General features: G+C 40.3%; 1 protein-coding gene across 3 annotated transcripts in view; it reads right to left on the bottom strand.

The window, feature by feature from the left end:
- The window catches only part of SEPTIN7 (septin 7), a 38279-nt gene extending 14637 nt beyond the window's left edge, over positions 1-23642 (bottom strand). For 2 of the 3 annotated variants that reach the window (XM_028749630.2, XM_028749631.2), the window contains exons 1-10: positions 23613-23642; positions 21587-21689; positions 12882-12988; positions 9133-9233; positions 7405-7539; positions 5303-5420; positions 3329-3421; positions 2248-2344; positions 1844-1895; positions 699-824 (exon numbers count right to left, since the gene is read on the bottom strand). In XM_028749630.2, the coding sequence (XP_028605463.1) occupies positions 699-824; positions 1844-1895; positions 2248-2344; positions 3329-3421; positions 5303-5420; positions 7405-7539; positions 9133-9233; positions 12882-12988; positions 21587-21689; positions 23613-23627 (947 nt within the window). In that variant the 5' untranslated portion in view covers positions 23628-23642. Of the gene's footprint in view, positions 1-698; positions 825-1843; positions 1896-2247; positions 2345-3328; positions 3422-5302; positions 5421-7404; positions 7540-9132; positions 9234-12881; positions 12989-21586; positions 21690-23612 lie in introns of those variants that run through there. The other variant, XM_077916515.1, reaches the window with a different exon arrangement.
- Positions 23643-23904: the final 262 nt, after the last annotated feature.

Raw genomic sequence — 23904 nt, 5'->3', positions numbered from 1 at the left:
CTTAGTCATGCTGGCCATGTGACCCGGAAGCTGTCTGAGGACAAACACCAGCTCCCTTGGCCTATAGAGCGAGATGAGCGCCGCAACCCCAGAGTCGTCCGCAACTGGACCTAACAGTTGGGGTACCTTTACCTATCCTGTATTTTTATCTTGTGAACCGCCCTGATATATTTGGATGAAGGACGGTACACAAATTTAATAAAATAAATAAATTAAAATCAATACATTGAGTAATATATTCCACAGCATCCTTAATGACCTGAAGCGCAGCAGATCAGACTAATGCACCCCAAAGGCCCACGTAAATACATAATTTTTCAACAAATCCTGGAAGCACACTACTGGTGTGGCTTGTGCTGGTGGAGGAGATTCCAAAGGATGGGCACGATGACAAATAAACTCCTCTCCCTGGTTGCCTACAAAATGGGCATATGAAGACCCAGGAGGCCCCCCTCTTTTTTCTCACTGGCTGGAATGATCCATATACGAAAAGGCACTTGTAGTTTAAAGGTAGGTTAATGTTTCTTGTAAACTGTGAGATATAAACAAACAACTGTAATAAATAATAGTAAGTAAGTTGTAACAATGGTGGTGTATGAGCCTGTAAGGATTTGACTGAATGGCCAAATATGTGATCCAAAACAAATTTTCCATGAACTTGTGGGAAAAACCATATCACCACTTTTACTACCACTTACTTTGTTAGCTGCCCTTTGTTTTTGTTGTTGTCAACTCCATTGTACGTAACAGCCGCCAATTTTCTGCTTCGGTAGTTCTCATAATGGACATTATTAGTGACGTCTTTCAGGTCCTGCATGTGAGTTCTATTTAAGAAAAGAAGAACTTATCAGTAACTTTCCTTTACCGAATGATAGTTGATAAATACAACATTAATTTTAATAAGCAAAACATTTGGCATGTGGCTTTGAAATGTAAAAGTGCTTTATACAATGATTTATTGTTCTTAAAGAAATATGCAAACGACTTCATGTTTAGAGAATTCTATACATATATAATATACCCAATAGAGAGGATACATTAATATTTTGCATATGTTCTTAATAGATGTGTGGAACCAAATTATGCCTCACCCCCCAAAAAAATGTCTGATGTACAAGTATTTCCCAAATTTAAAGCTTGATCCTAACACACAATTCAATGAATCCCTTTCTAATTCAATGGAACTTGCTTTTATGTAAGTATACTCAGGATCAGACTGTGGTTTCTAAATCTTGCACCTTCTTGTTAAAACTCTAGCCTCCAAAAAAGCACCTACACATCCCACCAACTGGCATATCAATTCCAGAATATCCAGAGGTATATTCAACAGCTGACTTTCACAAATTAAAAAAGAGATTTTCCTTTGCTTGCTTTGTTATGAAAATGTAGCAAAATATAGTCAAAGCTATATCAGGAAATTTGTTTTTAATATTTCTTCCTGAGCAGAAAAAGTCCTACAATTATACACACTAAAAGTGGCCACTGAGTACATGCATATTTTTTTTATTTTAAAAGTTCATTGTTTATTCAGATGACCTTCAGTTAAAAAGAGAAAGTATTACAATATGCCAGTTTCTTTTCCACAGAATTCACGAAAGGAGTGGGCCTACTTAGCTAGTCTTCCAATGTGGTCCAGCAATGTGGAAGGCCTCCCAATAGATGGAAGAAGCGCAACAGAACTTGGAAGGAAGGAAGGAAGGAAGGAAGGAAGGAAGGAAGGAAGGAAGGGGAAGGGAAGGGAAGGGAAGGGAAGGGAAGGGAAGGGAAGGGAAGGGAAGGGAAGGGAAGGGAAGGGAGGAAGGAAGACTATTCCCAAAACTAGTGCTGCACATCACTTGCTTACCTTATCAACATATTTCTTAGAATTGTGAAGTCACAGTGTTCACCATTTTCAACTGTAGGGGGAAAATGTCACATTTTTTAAATACAGGAAACAGACATCTGCCAGTAGCAGATGGGGTGAAGGGACACTATGGAAGCCAACCCTCCATTTACCATCGTTGCTACTAACTTTGAAGGAAAAACAGCAGAAAGGGAAGTCATTCTAGCTATTTGATGTTGCACTACTACGATGTCACTATATGTATCACGTGTTCAAATAAAAAACCACAAAAGCTACTGTAATAACGTTATATTGTTGGCTGCCTTGAGTGTACTATTGGAAAAGCAGAATATAATCAAATCACAACCCTATTAATGTTTTTTGGGCTTACAGGGAAGATCACACACGGCCTTTTGTGCACTTACCTTCTGCAACACCCCAAGGATATTGCCTTCCTCTAACCCTCTTGCCGTTGACTTCAATGATAGTATTGCTACCTACTACAGCAAGAGGTAAACGGTCCTGGAGGACAGAAAGAGTATATTTTGGGGGTGTAAGTACATAGTTTTACTCCTCTGAATACACGAAATATCCCAGTTGGATATAAACAAAAGGGACTTTTGAAACATTATATGGGAAAGGCCATAGCTCAATGGTAGAGCACATGTTTTTCATGCAAAGAGCTCGGGTTTAATTCCCTCCATTTGCTAAAAAAACAAACAGAAAATAGATGACCATTGTTCCATTGACCCTAGTATTTTCCAAGTGGCATCATCTTTGCAATATCTCAAGCAGAAATCTTTCCCTACATTTCTATCTGAGATACATTCTCCTTTACTATGCTTTTGTAATTGGTATGAGGCCAAGTCAAACCATCCAGCTATTTTCTACGCTGGCTGGAAGTGCCTTTTCAGTATTTCAGACAGATACTATACCATTGAGCTATGCCTCTTCACATTAGAATAGCCCCCACGAGGCATTCCCCCTGTATCACACAGCAGAAAGACGGAAAGAATTTACCACAACTGCCCTAGGTAAACCACAAGTACACACCCCATCAGAACCAGCAAACAAAAGGAGAACAAGGTTGTAAAATAAACGAGGAAGAGAAAAACTGAGATGTTAGAAACCTTCTGAGAAACATATTAATTTCCAAGTGCTGACAGAAGCCCAGAAAATGACTAACCATAGTTGAAATTAGCCAGTTTGTCCAGGTTTGGGCCAACAACAAACTGCAGATTATCTATTAATTGAAGCAAAAACATACTTCCCTACAAAGCCAGTGTTATTACACAGCAACGTCTGGTATGTTCAGGCACTTTTGGGGGGGGGGGGTTGCATGCAAGGGTTCCCCAATGCCTTCAATAGAGTAGGGAGCTCTGCAAGCACAGAACAGCTCTTTCTACCAAAGCAAAGAAGGAAGTCCATCTTTAGGTATAGAGCATTCTGTGTTCAATGTATAAAGCTCAAGATGATATGTTATAGCCAATTTTTAAATTTTTGTACCTTTATCTTTTTAACCAACTTATTTTCTTCTTCATCATCTGTCTCTGGGAATTCGTATATTTTAATTTTGTGCTCTTGAATTTCTTTCATTATCTGAAAAAAATATTAATAGAGAACAGAAGCAATGTTTTTTGGCATGCTTATGAAGCATACATAGATTTGCAAGTTACTTTAAAAATAAAATAAACAAAACAACCTGCCTGACAAAGGACCTGTGAGGTTCCTGGATATATGAAATGTATGTGGCAAATTAACCTGTCAGAAATACTAAAAACAATTCATCCAGTTTTCTGAAAATCAAACTTGCTGATTCACACTGAACACCAAATATGGGAACTCCTGTCTGTGGTATTAGCTCTGTGGGGATGAGAAGGACATGTTTCTGTCTACTACAGTTATGCCAGAATCCTTGGATTTCTCCATTGTTCTGACTTCCTAATCGTAAGTTGGGTATAGTGCACACAAAAAGGTACCAGCACTGTGTACCCTGAAGTACCTCCAGAAAAAAAGTACTGATACCTGGGGCGATGCCAAAAGTTTTGGTGTCCCCCATTTGTCCATTAATATACACTCATAAGGGTAAAGGTAAAGGGACCCCTGACCATTAGGTCCAGTCGTGGACAGCTCTGGGGTTGCGCGCTCATCTCGCTTTACTGGCCGAGGGAGCCGGCATACAGCTTCCGGGTCATGTGGCCAGCATGACTAAGCCGCTTCTGGCGAACCAGAGCAGGGCATGGAAACGCCATTTACCTTCCTGCTGAAGCAGTACCTATTTATCTACTTGCACCTTGATGTGCTTTAGAACTGCTAGGTTGGCAGGAGCAGGGACCAGGCAATGGGAGCTCACCCCGTTGTGGGGATTCGAACCGCCGACCTTCCGATCCGCAAGCCCTAGGTTCTGTGGTTTAACCCACAGCGCCACCCACATCCCTTGTGAATTGTTTATTATCTATGTTAGCCAAATGCATTTCATTGGATTTGGAAGCTTTCTACAAGAGCTGAAATATGTTCTCACTCTACGGTAGTAAGCCACCATACCATATTTCTGCACGCTGCCTTCTCGTTTTTATTCTTTTTGGAATCTTTTTATTTATTTGTCATGGTACAGAAGAAACATTTTGAGAACACAACTGCTACAACAACAAACAACTGGTCCCAATACAATTACAGGCTTTTGCCATGCCATGTAATAAAGTTCCACTTGATTACTCTAAAATATCATGCTACAATTTCCCATGAGCATTGGGTGGATTCCTGCCACAGTCGGAACAGTATTCAACAAACATTTGCCGTACATTATGAATAACCTGCCATCTCTTGAGAGATGTATTACTTTTGGTTTTACAGCAGGCACCCTTGCTGTATTCTCCTTAGGGCTTGAAATATGTTGCAAGCTGGATTTGAGGGCGGAGAGAATTATGTTTTCTGCCAGTGAAGGAGATTTGACTTAACTATGCTTAAGGTCTCCAACCTGCCTTACAGGTAGTTACAATCCGGCATACAAGAAACCACAATGTATCATTTTCAAACCACAATTACATTCCAAGTGCACCACTACCTTTTAAATGTAAACTTTACAGCAGTGATTAAGTATTACTGTGTAACAAAAAACATACTGACAAATCCCTAAAACCCTGCACAAGCCTGGCAAAAAACCAAACAAGTTTTAGATTGAGAATGTCATATTTATTCTACCTGGTAATTAAGAACATTCACTTTTAACAAAAATGGAAAGAACTATCATTTTCATTGTTCAGATCAGTGAACACATTTCCCTTGTCAGGATCTGTATTCATGTTTTTTTACTTCTGGGGAAAAATTAGCTTCCCACTTCCAAAATACATATCTTGCTGAGATGCTAGACATCACTTTGAGGATTAAATTCTTAAATCACACCGTGAAACATAGTATGTACACCCACCCACCCCTATTTAATATTAGTTCAGTTTGTTCATAGTAAAAGTCTCTTTTCACCTGTTTTTTAAACTGCTGACATTCTTCAGGTGTAAGCGTGTCTGCTTTGGCAATAAGTGGAATGATATTCACTTTTTCATGCAGGCGCTTCATAAACTCGATATCCAAAGGCTTGAGTCTTTAAAAAAAAAGTATTGTGATTCAGCAAAATATGTCTGTCAGCTAAGAAAGTCCCTTCTGAACACCCACACTGCAAAAATTTGTATAACCATATATACACAACAAATGTAATGAATTATCAGAATTTCATTTTCCTATTTAATAGCTGCCATAATATGTGTCACAGAGGAGTAAGCCAAGCATTTTTTCAAGCATTACACCTGCAAACTTATCAGAGTTTAACATTAAAAACTAGCTTTGAATATAGAGCATTATATAATACTGATACTACATTTCTGACTTGGATGTTTCCTGTGTCACCCAACTGATTAAGTACTAACATGGGACTGAAGACAAATCACAATCCCAGTAGTAAAGTCAGGAAAACTGACAACATCCTCATCAAGTCAATTTGGATAAAGGAAGCAAAGCTTGTTCAAATTCTGAGACTGATGCAAATTTCTAAGGAGGTGTGTACTATTCAGAAGGGAAGTTCCCATTTAACTGGAGAAATACAACATAATTCAAAGAGGAACCAAAACAGTCTATAAAAATGCCAAAACAAGTAAGTAATTTTCTTTATTAAATCTAACCACATCATCAGCATAAGGTTAAGAAAGCAGATTAATTTTAGACAGTTATTTATATTATGCAGTTGATTAAGCCATTATTTAGTAACCTTTTTTTAGTAAAGGTAAAGGTACCCCTGCCCGTACGGGCCAGTCTTGCCAGACTCTAGGGTTGTGCGCCCATCTCACTTAAGAGGCCGGGGGCCAGCGCTGTCCACAGACACTTCCGGGTCACGTGGCCAGCGTGACAATCTGCATCTGGCGAGCCAGCGCAGCACACGGAACGCCGTTTACCTTCCTGCTAGTAAGCGGTCCCTATTTATCTACTTGCACCCGGGGGTGCTTTCGAACTGCTAGGTTGGCAGGCGCTGGGACCAAGCAACGGGAGCGCACTCCGCCGCGGGGATTCAAACCGCCAACCTTTCGATCGGCAAGTCCTAGGCGCTGAGGCTTTAACCCACAGCGCCACCCGCGTCCCCAACCTTTTTTAGTAAGCATCTATTAAATAAAAATTAATAGGCTTCAAAAAAGGTAGCTTTCAGTGAGCCACTTGCTTTCTATAATCCAGCTCTTGCCTTTTGAGGTTGGTGCTCCAAGCCTCACTGTCCCTGTATCTGGCTCTACCTAGTATGGGGACTGGATGAAAGAAACTGAATGAAGCTGAATCCACATGGAGCTGAGAAACAAAGGCTGGCAGGCACTATGGCCTAGGAATGTGTTCAAGAACCAATGACCTAGGTCAGCTCCATGCCAGCAACTTTATCCAGAATCATAGTATATTTTAGATTTTGTATCAGAAGCTATTACTTTAAGCTGCAAGTGCTAAAATTAAAAACTACAATGATTTGAGCATTTGGTGTTAACAATACCAAGACAGACAAGGAAAGCTGAACCTAGTGCTATTTGGATGGCCCCTTGAACGACCATTACATCTGTGCTGGAAAAAATAATGCAACCCTTATAGCAAGCCTGGTGCCTTCCAGATGTTGCTGGACTACAACTCCCATCTAATGGGTGTAGGGGTTTAACATCATCTGGAAGGAATAAGGATGGCTCCTATAAGACGTCTTGCTTTAAAGATAATAGCATGCCAATGACGCTGTAAAAAGGAGCCCTAAATAACAAAACAATGTAGACGGCTGAATGGGATATTAGAAATTGCCAAGTTAAACATGAAAGAACCCCTAACAAATTCAATGGCTTTAATTTTGGTAAAATTAATGCTAAGTTGTTCCAGATGTTAGCTAGCACATCAATCTGCTTTTTCTGAGATACTATAACCATATCATCTGCATACAGGATGATCCTGACCTTTCTATTTCCTATGACAGGTAGGCATGCATCCAGTTTCCCAAGCAATTTAACCAGATCATTAACATAGAGGCTGACACTGAATGACTGAAAAACACATCCCAAGCTACATTTCCTACTGACCCGTGTCCTGATGGAGCAATGAAGTATAAACAACACTGCACCCTGTTGTCTGGCATCTGACGTCTGTTCACACGTGATTCTGCATTAAGATAGTCTTCAAACTTGCTGTCAATGTAGTCGATAACCGGCTGCCAGCTAGAATATGCAAATACACATTTTTAAGAACCATCATTGACTTGTAACATCAATAGCATCACAGCAAATTGTTTGGCTTAATATTAACTAACCTATATATTAATTAACCTGTTGATGATATACTGATCACAAACATGTAACTGTTTCTTTTAATTTTAATACAGTGGTACCTTGGGTTAAGTACTTAATTCGTTCTGGAGGTCCGTTCTTAACCTGAAACTGTTCTTAACCTGAAGCACCATTTTAGCTAATGGGGCCTTCTGCTGCCGCCACGCTGCCGCTGCATGATTTCTGTTCTCATCCTGAAGCAAAGTTCTTAACCTAAGGTAATATTTCTGGGTTAGCGGAGTCTGTAACCTGAAGCGTATGTAACCTGAGGTACCACTGTACTTCACATTAAGGTGTTTGCATTCACCTGGTTTGCACTTATTTTCAGTAAATAGGAAGTGTTATTATAAAAGCCATATGATTTTCCAGTTGGGTGGTTTACCACAGGCAACTCTCAAGTTCTGCAGGGTAGCGTTCCAGGGATAGTTCAAAAAGCCAAAATAACGTTTAGTCGAAACACTCTCTCTCTCTGCACCTCCGAACACTCTCCCAAGGTGAGTGCAATGGCGATTAGGATTGCCAAAGTTCTTTTCCTTGGACACCTAACCTATTTCTTACCTTCTTTATTTTTTTAATGGCCAAGTGCGTAAAGCAAAATGCATACAAGTTAAATATGCTTAAGTTGCGAATCAACTGTAGCAACTTGCTACAGTTTACTCCCATGTAAATGGCTAACTTCACGACTCCAACCACATGTAGAGTAGAAGTCCTACTGAAATTAATGAGGCTTACTCCCAAGTAGAATTAGAACTGCAGCCTAAGTGCCTAAGGAGAGGTGGACTCCCTGTGCCCTCTATATTCTATGTTTTCTCCTTCTGCCATCATCTCATGTGTTGTCCTTCCTCTCTCCTTCTTACAGTTGCTACTGCTTAGAATGCAGAGCGGTTCTTACAGCAGAAGACGACCATTTTCTCTCATTTCCACCAGACTCAGGCTTTAAGGTAGGGCTGGGGGAAGCCTATGGTCTTACAGGTGTTGTTAGATTGCAAGTCTCAACATTCCCAACCATTAGCCATTCTAATTGGGCTTGAGGGAAGTTGGGAGTACAACACTATTGGGCACAGGCTCCCACCCTGCTTTAAAGAGTGGCCCTTTAAAAGTCAGGAGGGAGAGCTTGCACAGTATTTCTCTGGCTACAAATATAGGGCCAGCTGCTGCAATAGAAGAAAAGCAACCAGCTGTGGCAAGAGAGACAGGTAGGAGAAGAGGTGGCTGCAACTAGAAGCCAGTGGTGCAAATGAGCACATCTGCCTTCAGGTTATTGACAAGGGTGTGGGGTGATTCATAAAAAAGAATTAAAGTTAGCTATCTGCCGTTACTAGTCCTGATGCACAACATATGGCAGCAGAGTGAGAGTTTACTGTTTATGATAGTATTTAAAGAAGAATAGTTAAAGTAACCAAGGGCGTGTTCCTAACCACTTGTAATGAAATTATTGGTGTTCTAAATTAGTAGCCACCACTCTTAATATTAGAACATGCTTACCAATTGCTATTATCCACAGCATCACCAAATCCAGGCGTGTCAACTATTGTTAGTAGCAGCTGAACGCCACCTTCTTTAATTAGAACTTTAGACTGTTCAACCTGAAAATTAAAAAAGAATTAAAAATTAGATATATGAAAAAATCATATTTTAAACATATGAAAATGGTACTTCTTTTAAGTAAAAAACTGATGAATGAGACCACCTTCCAAGTACACTACATTCCTATTAACTTATTCTAAATAAATATTAAAGCTCAGAGTTTGTTTTTATTTCTGTTAACTGGAAAGCATTTTTATGGAGCTCCTGCTGAGTTGAAAAATACAGAAGGAGGAAGGGAGAGCAATTCAGTTTATGGAACTGCCTCAGATCCATTTCCCTGAGATTCCCAGTTTTTATTTTAAAAAGGGAGCAAGATATGTTTCGTGAAGGTATGCTTGAAACCGTATGGACCAGTCATGGTTGCCGAGAGGAATGGACTGAGCGTAAAAATGTTCTGGGCCCACAGCCAGCAGGGGGCCTCGATTCTGAGCTCAAAGTCCCCATATGGAAGGAGATATAAAATGGCTGCATATCTTCACAATGGACATGTGAGATAGGTTCACGTGACTGGCCCAAGGAAGGAATGTGAAATTGCACATCTTCAGAGCATCTTTGTTGCTGGTGTTTATCAAAGATTGCCTAACTGGTTTAGTTGTGTTTTGCGGTAAAATATAAAGAGTGGAATGAAAGGGGGTGCTTGCTTTCCTGGACCTGTGTGGTTTTATTTCTATTGTCTCAGCACCTCCTTTTCCTCTGAATGCTGTATTACATTTATACAGGTGGAAATGTTCATTTTTAACATTTTTAATTTAAAAATAGGTCCTCAAGCTGCCCAAATGCAGCACTGCTGTTTTTACTCTAAGTTGGGTTCTTTGCTCAGGAGTCAGTAAAGATGCAGCAAGTTACATTGCCAGCAGCCTGCTCCTGTACTTAAAAGAAGCACCACCAATCAGTCTTGCTCAGGGCAGAGACAGACAGATCCCAGCATTCTGGGGGTAACCAGAGGAGGAATGGAGGCACCAGAGCTGGTGTCTGATGACACTGGTAGAGGGTGTGCCTGCTACCACTTCTAACAGGCTGCAGTGATTGGCTACTTAGGGGACAGTAGCCTAAGAGAACCTCCTGCTCTTCGCACTGAGGGGATCAGATACATCCTCTCTTAGGGATGTCAACAATCTGAGCTCCCTGCTCCCCTCTTCTCCCAAAAGGAAAGACTCTTGACAGTGCCTATTGTCTCTTCAAATAGCTTCCCAACAGTTGGAACATGCTTTCTCCTCCCACCACCATGAGCAGAACAGAATAGCCTGACCATGCGTGAACCAGTCCAACCACTCATGCTTCTGCTACTGTCAGCACCTCTGCTGCCACCACGGCTGCTATGAAGATGCCTCGTTCTATGTGCTGCGTAATGTGTGTTGCTGCACTGGCTCTGTGCGTGTGTGCAATGCTTGGTGTACTCACACAAGAATTACACAATACACACACACCCAAAAGAAGAAGCCACTAAGGCACAGATAACAGAACACAGCTATGACTGGAGAAAGGGGATGAAACACTAAGATAAAGCACAGGAAGTACACATTTTCTTATTTTAAAAATTACAATATGAAGGATGAAACTGATTCATTGGGAAGGCACCCAAACAAATTGACCAAGCCCTTTCAAATGTTCTCCTTAAAGAACTAACAAAAAAGTAAAGCCAGTGTGTAGGGGAGAATAATGGTTTTAAGACTTCACCATATCTCCCTTCAAGTGGAGAGTGTGAAGTTTTCTGCCCATGAACTGGAAAGCAAGAGCTGTTTCAAAAAGCTCCCCACTCTGTTTTAGCCCTGGATTGGAAGGAAAGCTTGTCAACAGGCAAAGCCCAACTCCCCTCCTACAGAATTTACAGAGATTTCTCTACTCATTTCTATAAGATCAATTAGATGATTTCAAAATTAGAAATTGTGCTTCTGAAATATTAGTCATTATCCTAAACACAATATCCAATTTAATGTTCAAACTGGAGTTTATCACCATTTCATTAGTCATAGTAAGTTTATTTTTTTTCTTTACTAATTTTAAGGAATGTGTGTATCCATACATGGTCAAATTCTAAGAAAACAGCCTCAACTGGAAAGAATCCAGAAAACAGCTGTAAACTAGTGTCAATCTCTTTTAAGAGCTCGAATGAATCCTATCTAGTTTTAGAAGTATTCTCAAAGGGTTCAGGGAAAATAAATTAGCTCCAATCCTGGAATGTAAAACTTTCCTTAGCAATTCCATTCCAAATGGCTATTTTCCCATGCACCGCACTTAAGCAGGTCACACAGATCAAGTTCAAGTTAACAATATTATGCCAGACTGTGGAATATTAAAGCTCTCTTGCTTGATCACCCATTTCCTAAAGGATGACACGTTCTCTGGTGACCCCCCTCCCTTTCAAAAATAAGTTTCAAATGTCTTTTTCACAGGATATGATTAGGTTCATGTTCAGTTCCCTGCTATGAAGTCAGTTCTAAACACATCCAGGAATTTGAATAGTCTTAAAACCCAGAGGAAAGCAAAAAGCAATTTACAGAGAAGAATAAAGGCTTATTTTTTATGTAAGTTGCATCAGCTTAAAAAAAATACTTCATGCAGTTTCAAATGTACTTCAAAATGTTTCTCTTCTCAAATTTAATATCTACTTACTGCCTGGGAATTAATGAAGCAGCAACAGAAAGAATCGGGACTTGTTTTCTTTCAAAAGCAAGCATGATCAACATACAGCCTTTCTAATGTTTAGACTTACCAGCTTTTTCAAATACACATAACAATATGTTGCACCCCACATTCTCCCCCATCCCCAGTTCCTTATTATAAAATATTATAAAATATTTCATAGCAGCATCAAGGGTAATGCAAATGAGGAAAGACTAAATAGAATGGATAGTTAATAGAATAACTGTCAAGTGTTCAAAAGTAAACAGAATTTTCCAAATATCTGCAGAAGTATCTCCTTGCTTTGAGCCAACAAGGATATTACAATCTGCAGGATTGTCGCCCTAACTGTGAACCCCCCAACTATCATTTTTATTGCCAATTTTAATGTAAATTTTAAATTATTCATAAACCACTTATGTGGCATACAGATTACATTAAAGAAATGAAAATTGAAGACATTTTAAAAGCACAATTTCCTATCGGCTAACAACACAATTCTGGCAACATCTATTCAGAAGACAGTCCTACTGAATTCAATGGGTGTTACTCAAAGGTAAGCAGCATTAGGATTGCAGTCTAAGCCATCAGTAATCACAAATGCTTGATTAATGTTATCAGAAGGTACTCTTTGGATATGTTGAACAATTACTTCACAGCTAAGATGCAATTGCAGTAATATATATGCATATACATTTTCATTTATATGCGAGAGATCAACAAGCTACTAGTAGCCTCCATTTGCAGACCAACATATACAGTGGTACCTCGGTTTTTGAGCATCTTCGTTGACGAACATTTCAGTTTTTGAACGCCATAAACCTGGAAGTAAAAATGCTTCAGTATTCAAACATGCCTTGGAAGTCAAACATGCCACGCGGCTTCCACTGAGTGCAAGATCCTGAGGCCTAGCCGAGTTTTCGTTTTTGAACATTTCAGAACTCAAACTGTCTTCCAGAATGGATTATGTTCAAAAACGGAGGTACCACTGCATTAGAATAAAAATACATTTTTTCCATGCAAACCTGCACAGTCTTTTTAATTCTATGTGAAGGTCCTGGATACTCTGGAGAATACAGGTCTGTCAGGAATAACGAGTTGATTAGTGTTGATTTCCCCAATCCAGATTCACCTATTTAAGAAAAAAAGTTAATATTAATGTGATTAGAATGATCATGTAGTTAGAAGGATCACATAAATGCTTACTGACTGGCCTATAAACAGCTCACAGAAAATAAATTTGAATGCAGTGGAAAACAGTTGAAGGCAACATCCAGCTTGACGGAGCTAAGAGGGAAACGTTGTGTTATCGTTTAAAAACATAACAACCAATAAGCCTATAACAACCTTTCCAAACATAAGAGACATTTCTATACTAAAAAGGGTTTATTGCAGCTAGCTCATACATTACAGTGCAACCCTAACCATATATGCTCAAAATTCCTATTGAATTCAATGGGGCTTACTCCCAGATAAGTGGGTTTGGGACTGCAGCCTTATTGTTTCTATATAAACAGAGGTCCTCTAGTTTTGCAGCCCATGTTTATTTCCTGTTAAAAAGGTAAAGGGACCCCTGACCGTTAGGTCCAATCGCCGGAGCGGTACCTATTTATCTACTTGCACTTTGACGTGCTTTCAAACTGCTAGGTTGGCAGGAGCAAGGATTTGAACCACCGACCTTCTGATCCGCAAGTCCTAGGCTCTGTGGTTTAACCCACAGCGCCACCTGTGTCCCTCCTTATTTCCTGTTAGCCAGTTGCAATAACCAATTCCACGATGATACTGATAATGATGTGGTAACAGACTTTCCTGCTCACTTTCCCTTTGTTTATAATGTAGAATCACTACTGGCTCTGATTAGCAGTGATAATTGGTCCCTCCCACCCCCCAAGCAATTTACCCAGCTTCCTGCATGTTTACAATAGTAAATTTTACGAACTACCTCAGCCTCTCAAGCTAGGGCATCTATGGCACATGCCTTTGTGGATAACTGATGTACTCTTGTTTCTTTCTCATCTTTTGAAGCAAGGGAAAGGAGATTTTTGAATTTTATCTTTAACAAGATCCATGAGTTCCAGACATCATCTGAACATCAAATTCCAGATCCCCCTAGTCTTAAAATTCCAATCAACAGGAAGAAGATGACTCGCCTTGTAAATAAGTCAATAAAAGTTGCCAGCATGCAAAAATGCTTTTACTAGTTAGCGGCTGTCAGAAGGAGGACTAAGAGGCCTATCCCTCCTGCAGCATACCTTTCTGAACTTCCTCTAGCTGCCCCTCTCATATACATGCAATTCCTTCTTGCCTATTGTTACCAAGCTATAACCAATAGACAGCATTTTTCAAGCCTGATTTTGATGTTGAGGGGTGATTACAGGGAGGTGACAGCTGGGGAAGGCAGAACACATTTGGTGCCCACAATATTTTTCCGGTTTATAAATGTGTCTGTGGGCTCAAAAATCAGGTGGCTCCTGATTTAAATACACAGTAGAAGCGTAGCAGAACCAGTATTTTGTGTGCCAGTAAGTGCAACAACAAAGCCTCAAGGTTAGGAACAATATATCTCTTCTCTAAAATATGCTGCATTTCTAATAAAAAGCGAGTGTGTGTGCAAACTCCAAGCCTGCTTACTGGGCCACTGGAAGGGGGTAGTCCATTCAAGAGTCTGGCCTTTGCATTCAGCACTCCTAGCAAAGAAGGGGGTCATGCTGATTGAGATGAAGAAGTATTGCCAGGCGTAGCATATTAAGTAAATGAAACCAAGTCAGAAAGAAACACTGCATCTTGTTGAGAGCTGTAGGCTTCCTGCCCTAGATTCTTCTAAGTCATTAGAAGTTGGGGCAAAGAGCAATCTGCACTGACCTGAAGAAGCCACTAACTTGACATTTGGACTGGCCAATTTTTGTCATCCTTTTATGGCTTTGATCACAGAGGTAGCGGCCCAAATCTAGAGGTTTGTTTTCAGATATAAAACTTACAGCCTCAGATGGATCATTGGAGAGAGGTTAAAGTCACAGGCCCATGGAGCCTCAACTGCTTTGGCAACCAGGTTACCTACTATGCACAGTTTGCTAGGCTATAAAGGTAAAGGTACCCTTGACTGTTAGGTCCAGTCATGGACGACTCTGGGGTTGCAGTGCTCATCTCGCTCTAAAGGCCGTTTGTCAGCAGAGAGCTTCAGGGTCATGTGGCCAGCATGACTAAGCTGCTTCTGGTGAACCAGAGCAGCGCATGGAAACGCCGTTTACCTTCCCACCGGAGCAGTACCTATTTATCTACTTGCACTTGATATGCTTTCGAACTGCTAGGTGGGGCAGGAGCTGGGACCAAACAACGGGAGCTCACCCCGTCGCGGGGATTCGAACCGCCGACCTTCTGATCGGCAAGCCCTAGGCTCTGTGGTTTAGACCACAGTGCCACCCGCGTCCCTTGCTAGGCTATAGTAAGGAAATAAAAACAAAAACAACGTTCTTTTGGGAATTTGAGTTAGATATGCACCAGTCAGCACTATTTATGTAGCAATTCTACAAACATCTTTTAGGCTTTCCTACGTACTGCGAGCTGCCTAAATCTGCTGAGTCAGCAGCAAGCCTTGTTTGAGAAAGTAAAGTTTCAAGTTATCCAATGCAAGCCTCATATAAAGAGTTTACTAATATTCTAGGCATCATACCTTAAACTAGCAACAGTAAGGCCAGCTTCTGTCCCTTAAATTAAATTCATGTCTACTTGCCTACTAGATTCAGTCAGATTGCTTGGGATATGATTATATATAAGAAGCAGAAGATCAGTGTCAGTCTCAAGTCAAGCAAAGCCTGAAACACTTTTCCAGCTGTAAAGATACCCATTCCCTATCTCTTCAAGCAACCTATTCATGAATGCCTTCCAACAGTATACCAATTTCAAGTATGATCCAGGTTATTCCCAGAACTTTTTCCATCTGGGGAAAGCTATGATTTTTTTCAGTAGTCTCTTCTGTCGCTGCTCGCTGGAACTGTTCCACTAAACTGGTTAGACAGGTTGATTTGATTTTCTACAACTCATGTAGAATAGCAACCATACCTTAACAGTGTGTTTGCACCTAAAAAAAATACATTTTTAAGCTACAAGTGCAAATCCTCAAAAGCAGTTCACACTTGTAATTTGTTGGCCAGTGTAAACACAGTTGCTGCTATACAAAAATTCAAAGTAGGTTTTAAGTGTTATATATACACTGGTTAACATAGTTTGCTTTTAGATTGGTAAATTTCTTTAATTATGGAGCAAGATGACTTGCACTGCAATTACAGAATTACTCTTTGAACAAACCTATGCTTTTGTGGACACTATATAATTTCCCACTGCCTGTTAGAGAAAAAATGTACACTTGTATTAGATTAGCCACCTTTTTAAAAGAACATCTTATGACTTATAATTTGGATTGAAACTTACTAGAAAGCAAATCGTATGAAGTTAGACTTACAATATATAGCTGAAAGAGTGCAGCTGTATTTGAGATAGTACAGGCAGTGATCATTTCACACAGTGGTGCCATTCCCAGCTCCCGCACATCGGTAGAGCACGTATAAGCACATTCTGCCCCACATTCTGCCTTATTCCGGGTCCAAAAGGATCCACATGTCAATTGGACACGCCTAAAATGGTTGCTCCCTGTATTTGAGTGAGTTCTATCAAGCTAGATTTCAGCTCTGCTTTTGGGTGTCTATTGCATGACTGGACCGTTTGCAGTCACAAAATCCGAAATTTTGCACAAGTTATAGTACTGAACTATTTATCACACTTGCTGCATATGCTTTATATAAAATACAACTGGTTAACAGTACTAGCACGTGAGGACAGGAGCGAGGCCTCGTCAGTGTATAACACCTTTGTTCAGAGATCAGGACTGGTTGCCACATTCAAATTGTTAGTATTAGCAAATAAAACCCTTAACAACTTGGGACCAGTTTACCTACAAGATCACCCTACCCCACATGCCCACTCAACTGTTTCCACATTTGTAAGAATTAAATTGTGAAATTGTGGCAGCACCTTGGAACTCCCTGACACTTGAGATCAAGAAAGCACCTTCACTGTACCAGTACCTGCTAAAAACATTCTTGTTTAGACAAACCTACCCAGATGCTTAGAAAGTAGAGGCAATTTTAATTTGTTTTAGTATTTTAACTTTTGTATGTTTTAAAGTAGGACTGTGAATGTTTCTCAATTTTATTGTTTTATCTTTTTGTAAACCGCTTTGAGGGTGTGTTTTTTTTACAATCAAGTGGTGTATATATTTTAATGAAATAAATAAGAGCCAAGCATCTAATTTCTCTCCATTGTATTTGGTAAAGTGATGAATGTTTTGTTTGTTTCTTAAAACAAGAATAGCAATTCAATTGGCTGCCAGTTACAACAATGCAACATAACTATCTCACAGTTTTAGAATGAGGGAACACTTGCACACCACAAGGAAACCATTAACTTAGCTGAAATAGGTTTACTTCAGAAAACTGTCATTCCCCATGAATCTCAAGTTGTATTAATGACTTTAATGTTCCTTTACAACCATCCCACAGATTTGTCCTTCCATCATGTATAACTCCAGCTACTCCACTGAAAAACCTGCACCATTCTTCCTCGCAGCACACCCTGAAGAAGGGATGGAGTAGAAAGGAGCAGAACAGGGCATAATCCTGCAGACCTCCACAAACAAGAGAATCACAGGAACACGTGAAGAGTGGAAGCTCACTAAATTATCACCATCTAAGAAACTGTCCCGTTGTTCGGTCCCAGCGCCTGCCAACCTAGCAGTTTGAAAGCACCCCCGGGTGCAAGTAGATAAATAGGGACTGCTTACTAGCGGGAAGGTAAACGGCGTTTCCGTGTGCGGCTCTGGCTCGCCAGAGCAGCGATGTCACGCTGGCCACGTGACCCGGAAGTGTCTCCGGACAGCGCTGGCCCCTGGCCTCTTGAGTGAGATGGGCGCACAACCCTAGAGTCTGTCAAGACTGGCCCGTACGGGCAGGGGTACCTTTACCTTTACCTTTACCTAAGAAACTGTCTAATAATAAGTTGGAAGAACTCAAGGACATTCCCACAAATAACTATCCCTTGGCCAAGTTTCATTTCTATATGAACAATAGTATGAAATACTGTGATTTTTCTTTTAAGGCAGAGGCACAATAACCACCTGTCTGAGGCATTTTTAGCATCCTGACATCTCTAAAGAAAACACTATTTAAAAAATCTAATTACAGAGGAATAGCCACTTACGCTGGGGTTCCGTTCCCAACCACTGTGAATGTCACTAGGATGCATGGGAGTGTGGATTCCCTCATTCCACCCCATTCTGGGGGTCCCTACCCACTTTCAGATCCAAAAATGGCACGTGCGCACATTCGTGTGTGAGTGGGGAGTTGCCTATATTCCCCAATGGGGCTTTCAATAGCCAGGTTGGGGACTAGTTCTGCTTGCATTCATTTGCAAGTCTCCATTCCTCCAGTTTGACTGACAATATCAGCTTAAATCAATTCAAAGTAGACAAGACAGACCCATATATCACACTGAAAACTTCAGACTACAGAGTTTAAACAAGAGCAGGGGTATTTTTTTTGGGGGGGGGGAGGCAATTTCACATATCATTGTGGGGTGAGTAACCAAAAGGCAGAGAGATCCCAGACTCAGCAAGTCATGCATTACATGGGGAATGCGGCTCTGCATGGCACTTTGCATAAGTAGAGGCAGCAAATGATTTACTAACATATTATGCCTACATCTTCTCATCAGACAGCTCCCAAGAAACACCATCATTCATCTACCAACACCAGTTCCATTCTCTTCTCAGTAACTTCCAGTGCATTCCTCTAGGTCAGCTAAAAAACCCCAACCCCATTAGAACAAAGCAACAGCATTTCCTAAGATATACTGGGATGATGGGTAGTGAGAACAGTTATCCCTACAAATCCAGTGTTCCCAGTAATGGGTGTTCCAATTCAGCGAAGTGTTTGAGAAAGTGAGGGCAGGAAACAAGAGGAATATAATCCATTTGAATCAGGATCCAATTCTTCCTTGGAATATCTGAAACACTGCAAGAAGTGCCCATCCCAAAACTGAGAACCACAGCATTAAACTTTTAAAAATGTACTCTATTAGATAAACTTATGCCACACACGTACTATGTGCATAAGAGAGCCTAAACTGCTCGAGTGACGCTAAAGAAATAATTTAGTTAAGGCACCAAACAATGTATGGAACTGACAAGCTTTAATATTTAAAATAAATGTTAAAAAGCCACCAATGTTATGTATTTCAAATAACTGGAAGTACATTTATTAACAAACTGAAGAATGCAGTTCGACAACTACAGAGTGATAATATGCAGCTTTTCTAGATAAAAACATCTGAACAAGTTATTTGGCTCCACTACAGTTCTTTTGCACACAGACATTTTAGCTGACCTTTGCCTCCATCACAATCCTTTCTCTGCTCTAGTTTGAGAAATTGAAATGCAGGAAGTTCACACCCCTAACCAGAAAAGCCTGAAGAAAGTGATCCAAGTAAAACTACTCCAGCTTCTGAATGAATATAAATTAACAATTTTTACAGAAACTAAATGCAGCCATCTAGGCAACTAGTAATGAGCGCAGGACAACTGGCACAGATGAAGAAATCCTTGGCAAACCTACAATCAACATTTCATGCCTCTTTTATGCATGGACAACAGCCAGTCAGATCGGGGAACTTATTCACAAACAGAAGAAAAGTGGATTTAAAGTAGTTCTAACACCAAACTCTTGTAATTGAAATTCATAGCAAGATTACATGCAATGAAAAGTTGCAATTTTGCCATTTATTCACCACTTTGGAAAAACGGGGTTGTCCATTTCAATGCCCTGATGAAAAGCACTTGAGCAAGTCCTCCATGATGTTTGTTCATGAAACAACATTCAGCCATGTCATTTTGAGGTTTTAATACCCTCTACGCTACGGCATTGATTGCCTGCTGTCGGGTAGTAAGTGACAGCCTACACCACCCATATAAATTGTAATATTGTATACTTGAAGTGAATACAGAGCCATTATTGGCCTGGTTCACATGTCCTGCTAAGCCAAATTATGGCCTAGTATATGGGTGGGGAACCTGTGGTCTGCAAATCGCCAGTGGGTCCACTTCAGCCTACAAGGCCGTTTCCCCCAAACCACATTCAGCTGCCCATCAAGAACAGCATTGTGAAGTCAAGGCAACAGCACCTTTCCTTCAAATGAGTGAGTGGACCCACTTTTCCTTCAAATGAGGCACTTTTCCTTCAAATGAGTGAGTGGGTAACGCCTCGTCTCAAGCACCCACTCTGCTTAAAAGAGAAGTGTAGATCTGCTTTAAAGGGTGCTTTTGCAAAAGGCTTTAATATAGCCCCCATGCTCCTGTTTCAGCCTCCAGAGACTCTAAGGGGGTGGGGGCTGCCTTAAATATCTCTGCAAACAGCAAAGGGCTTTGAAGCTAGTTGTCAGGTATGTGGAAACCCCACATAAGCAATTTGAGAGGTAGGCGGGGCTGCCCACCTCTCAATCACGTTACAATGGTGTAGTTGCCAATACATGGGCAGGGCATTTGGAGCTGAAAAGATTCTCATAGCTTAGTGGTGCTACACAAGCATGTGGGTTCCCAGAGAGGAGCTTGCAACCACTTGGTTCCTTCTTTGTTCTTTCTGCTGCCACCCCATGCTGAGCTAAGCCAACCTTTATCCAAACCCAGCCTTGTGGTTAAGCTCTCTCTAGATTTGCCACAAACTGGTTTGGCTTAGTGTGACACATGAACCAAGCCAGAATGAAACAATGTTTTCCCTTCCTTTGCATGCTCTGATAGCTTCCAGATTGGATTACTGCAATGTGCTCTATGTTGGGATGCCCTTGAAGACAACTTGGAAGCCAGATTATTTCCTGGGGTCCCTCTAATATCTCACAGAACCCCTGGTTTAAAACAACTGCACTGCTTGCCACATCATTTTCAGGCCCAAATGAAGTGTTCATGTTGGTGTTTAAACCCCTAAACAACTCAGGCTCCAAATATCTGAAAGACCACCTCCTTCCCTTCAGAACCTCTTGAAAACTGGGATCAGCAGGGGACTTCTTCTTGGTAGTTCCTCCACCCTCAGAGGCTTGGCAGCGGCCTGGGAGAGGGCATTCTTAGTGGCAGCCACTAAGCTGTGGAACTCCCTCCCCACAAAGCCCCTGGCACCTTCATTGTACAGTTTCCACAGAATGCTAAAGATGTACCTCTTTACCCAGGCCTTTGACATTTGAGGTGTAAATTTACAGAACCCATCTTAATTTTATGATCGTAAGTCGTTGCAAGCTCTTTTTAATATTATGTTTTAATGAGACCTTAGGGTGAAGAGCAGGCAATCAATCAATCAATCAATCAATAATAAAACATTATAAAGATTCAAGTAAATGTCTGTTCAAAGCTTTTCAACTCAACTTCTCCCTTCCGCAAAAATCTAAACCTTGAGATCATCACAACCTGAATGCTTTGTGCCACATGCTAAGAGCAGGGCAAGCATCTTCAAACCCTGCAAAACACACTGTCGCCACATTTAAACTTTCTTTCTTTGCGTACTCAAAGAAATGAACGTCCAAAGTGGAATTTAAAGTATGACACAGGCAATTTGTTAATATGTAAATCAACTTATTATCTATTATTTTTTAATAAAGAAGGCAGTCACCATTTGACACATACTAAAGTACAACTTACCTACAACCATGAGCGTGAATTCAAAGCCTCTCTTCACTGACTTTCTATAAACTTGATTGGGGAGATTTGCAAACCCCACATATCCTTCAAGGTTCTTCTGTTGCTAAGATAAAAAATATATAAAATCATATTATCGTCTAGGACAATTATAATTTCACACTGATTATGGACAACTGTAGTAGTGCTTACTCTACACATTAGTTACAAAAAGATAGTGCCTTCCCAGCACCTCAACTTGTATACACACACACCCTCCCTACCCCTTGTAAATGTTTTTAGTCAATCACATAATTTTAGAAAATCTGAATACAGAATGCAAGGGCATTCAGGACTCATGACACTTCTGTTCATGGCATGAACATACTGACTGACCCCAGAAGCAAACAGCAATGACTTGGAAGGTAATTCCCTGCTGGGAATGCATATTTTCAGATACCGCTCATTCTATCATCTGCAATAGGCAGAGAACTTCAGCCATCTGTAAAAAATTTGTGGCTCCGTCATTTGACTGGCTCTGGCAAATGCTTCAGAAAAGCCTAGCAGTTGCCCAGGGCCAGGTGATTGGCTACAACTGCTTGTTGTGAGCTAGCTCTCATTTTAGGAAGAACTAGGAGAGTCTCAGCTGTGTGGTTTAAAAACAGTGGGTGGAACAGCATAGTTATGGCTTCCTACTATCCATTTAACTGTTATTTTAGACTGAAGAAATAAAATTCAGAAGTTAACAAATCTCTGTTTGCTAACATTTCCTTAAAGCATGTTGTTCTCCAGAAAGCCTTTACAATGCCAGCTCAAGATTATTTTTTAATACATAAAGCAGGAGTTGTCAATTGGATCAGCATTTTCACACAATACAGAACTATACCTCGTCACTTATTCTCATGCTGGCAGCAGCAATACAACTTCTCATCCCCATTTAATGGAAAGCAGGATTAAAATTTCTGAAAAGGAACTATCCTGCTCTCTTTTTTGAAAGGGAAGGAAGAGGGGTTTTTTCTCTCTATTTTTTGAGGACTGTACAACTTTCAAAGACTAGAGGAAAACTTTAAAAAGGAGCACAGGAGTATGTGATGGAATGAACAGCAGTAATGGGGTTTTAGCCTCACTGGCAGGCCACTCACAGCAAGTAAGAAGCTCTTACAGATAACCAAGTACATAAGGTAATTCCAATGTCCTAAATATAATGAGATGCTAACTCGACTTACATTAGCAAATGAAAACCAAAGAAATATGTTGTGTTGGTTTTACAAAAGTTTCCAACAGCCAAAATATATTTGAACTGAAAGGTTCAATTAGGAAAAAATAAAGTGCACTAAAAAACTATTAAGGTATTAAGCTTACTACACCTGAAGTGATTATTATTAGATATAATTGAATATGACATTTCTTTGGTCTTAATATTTATCTTGATCTGTCCACATAACGTGGGGAGGGGGAGCAGGACTGTACCCGCTGGCTCTGCCCTCAACTTCCACATATCAAACAAAATGGTATCTAGATAATGGTATCTAGAATACTATGCATTTATTAGCCACCACAGTTGTACGCAAGTTCCTCTCTGCAGGTACAAACCCTCTATAAATGTTGAGGGTGGGGGGGAAAACCTGTAATTCTATCTCCTTTTGTTGATGGAACAAATGAAGAAGGCTTCAATATAACTGCAACTTTGAAACTATCTAATGTTATCATGCCCATTTATTAAGTTTTATGAAAAATACATTTTCAGAAATGGAATATTTTCTGGAAAATTTTAGTCCCAATGAGAACTTAAGATGACACTACCACCTGCCTCAAGTTGTGTTTTTTTTAAGTACAGACTATTAAAAATAATAGGTGTGGGTAAAGTAATGTCACTTTTCACGAGTAATGTCATTGATATTAGCCAATAGGTGCCCAGTAGCACTTCTAAATAGCATCATAGAAACAGACATACTGAAGGGGTAGGAAAGGGGGAAATTAAGGTTTCCTAAGAGACAGATATGTTGTCTGAGTGCTGGAGAAAGGCAGTACCTTTACAAAGAATAGCTACCTTGGGAAAATCCATTTGGATCCCTTGTAACAAAGGCATAAATGAAGGAGAATGGGCTGCAAACAGTTGCTTGAAAAATCAATATACTTACAGCTACTTTGTAAACAATGTGTTTCCATCATTCCAACCATCCAGATATAGACAAGACACAGCCAAAAGTCATAGTAGGTGATGAATTCCAGCAGTTCAGCAATATCAGGCAGGTGCAGATTTTCATAAAGAAGAAAGAGAGGTAAAGAAGAGTTACTTACAATTGTTCAGACCACACAGTTAGCTATACTCTGTTTTTTTA

This window comes from Podarcis muralis, chromosome 12 (genome assembly GCF_964188315.1).
Source record: "Podarcis muralis chromosome 12, rPodMur119.hap1.1, whole genome shotgun sequence".
In the NCBI taxonomy this organism is placed as follows: Eukaryota; Metazoa; Chordata; class Lepidosauria; order Squamata; family Lacertidae; genus Podarcis; species Podarcis muralis.
Note: the sequence above shows the minus strand (reverse complement) of the source record. Positions and strands in the feature narration are given on the sequence as shown.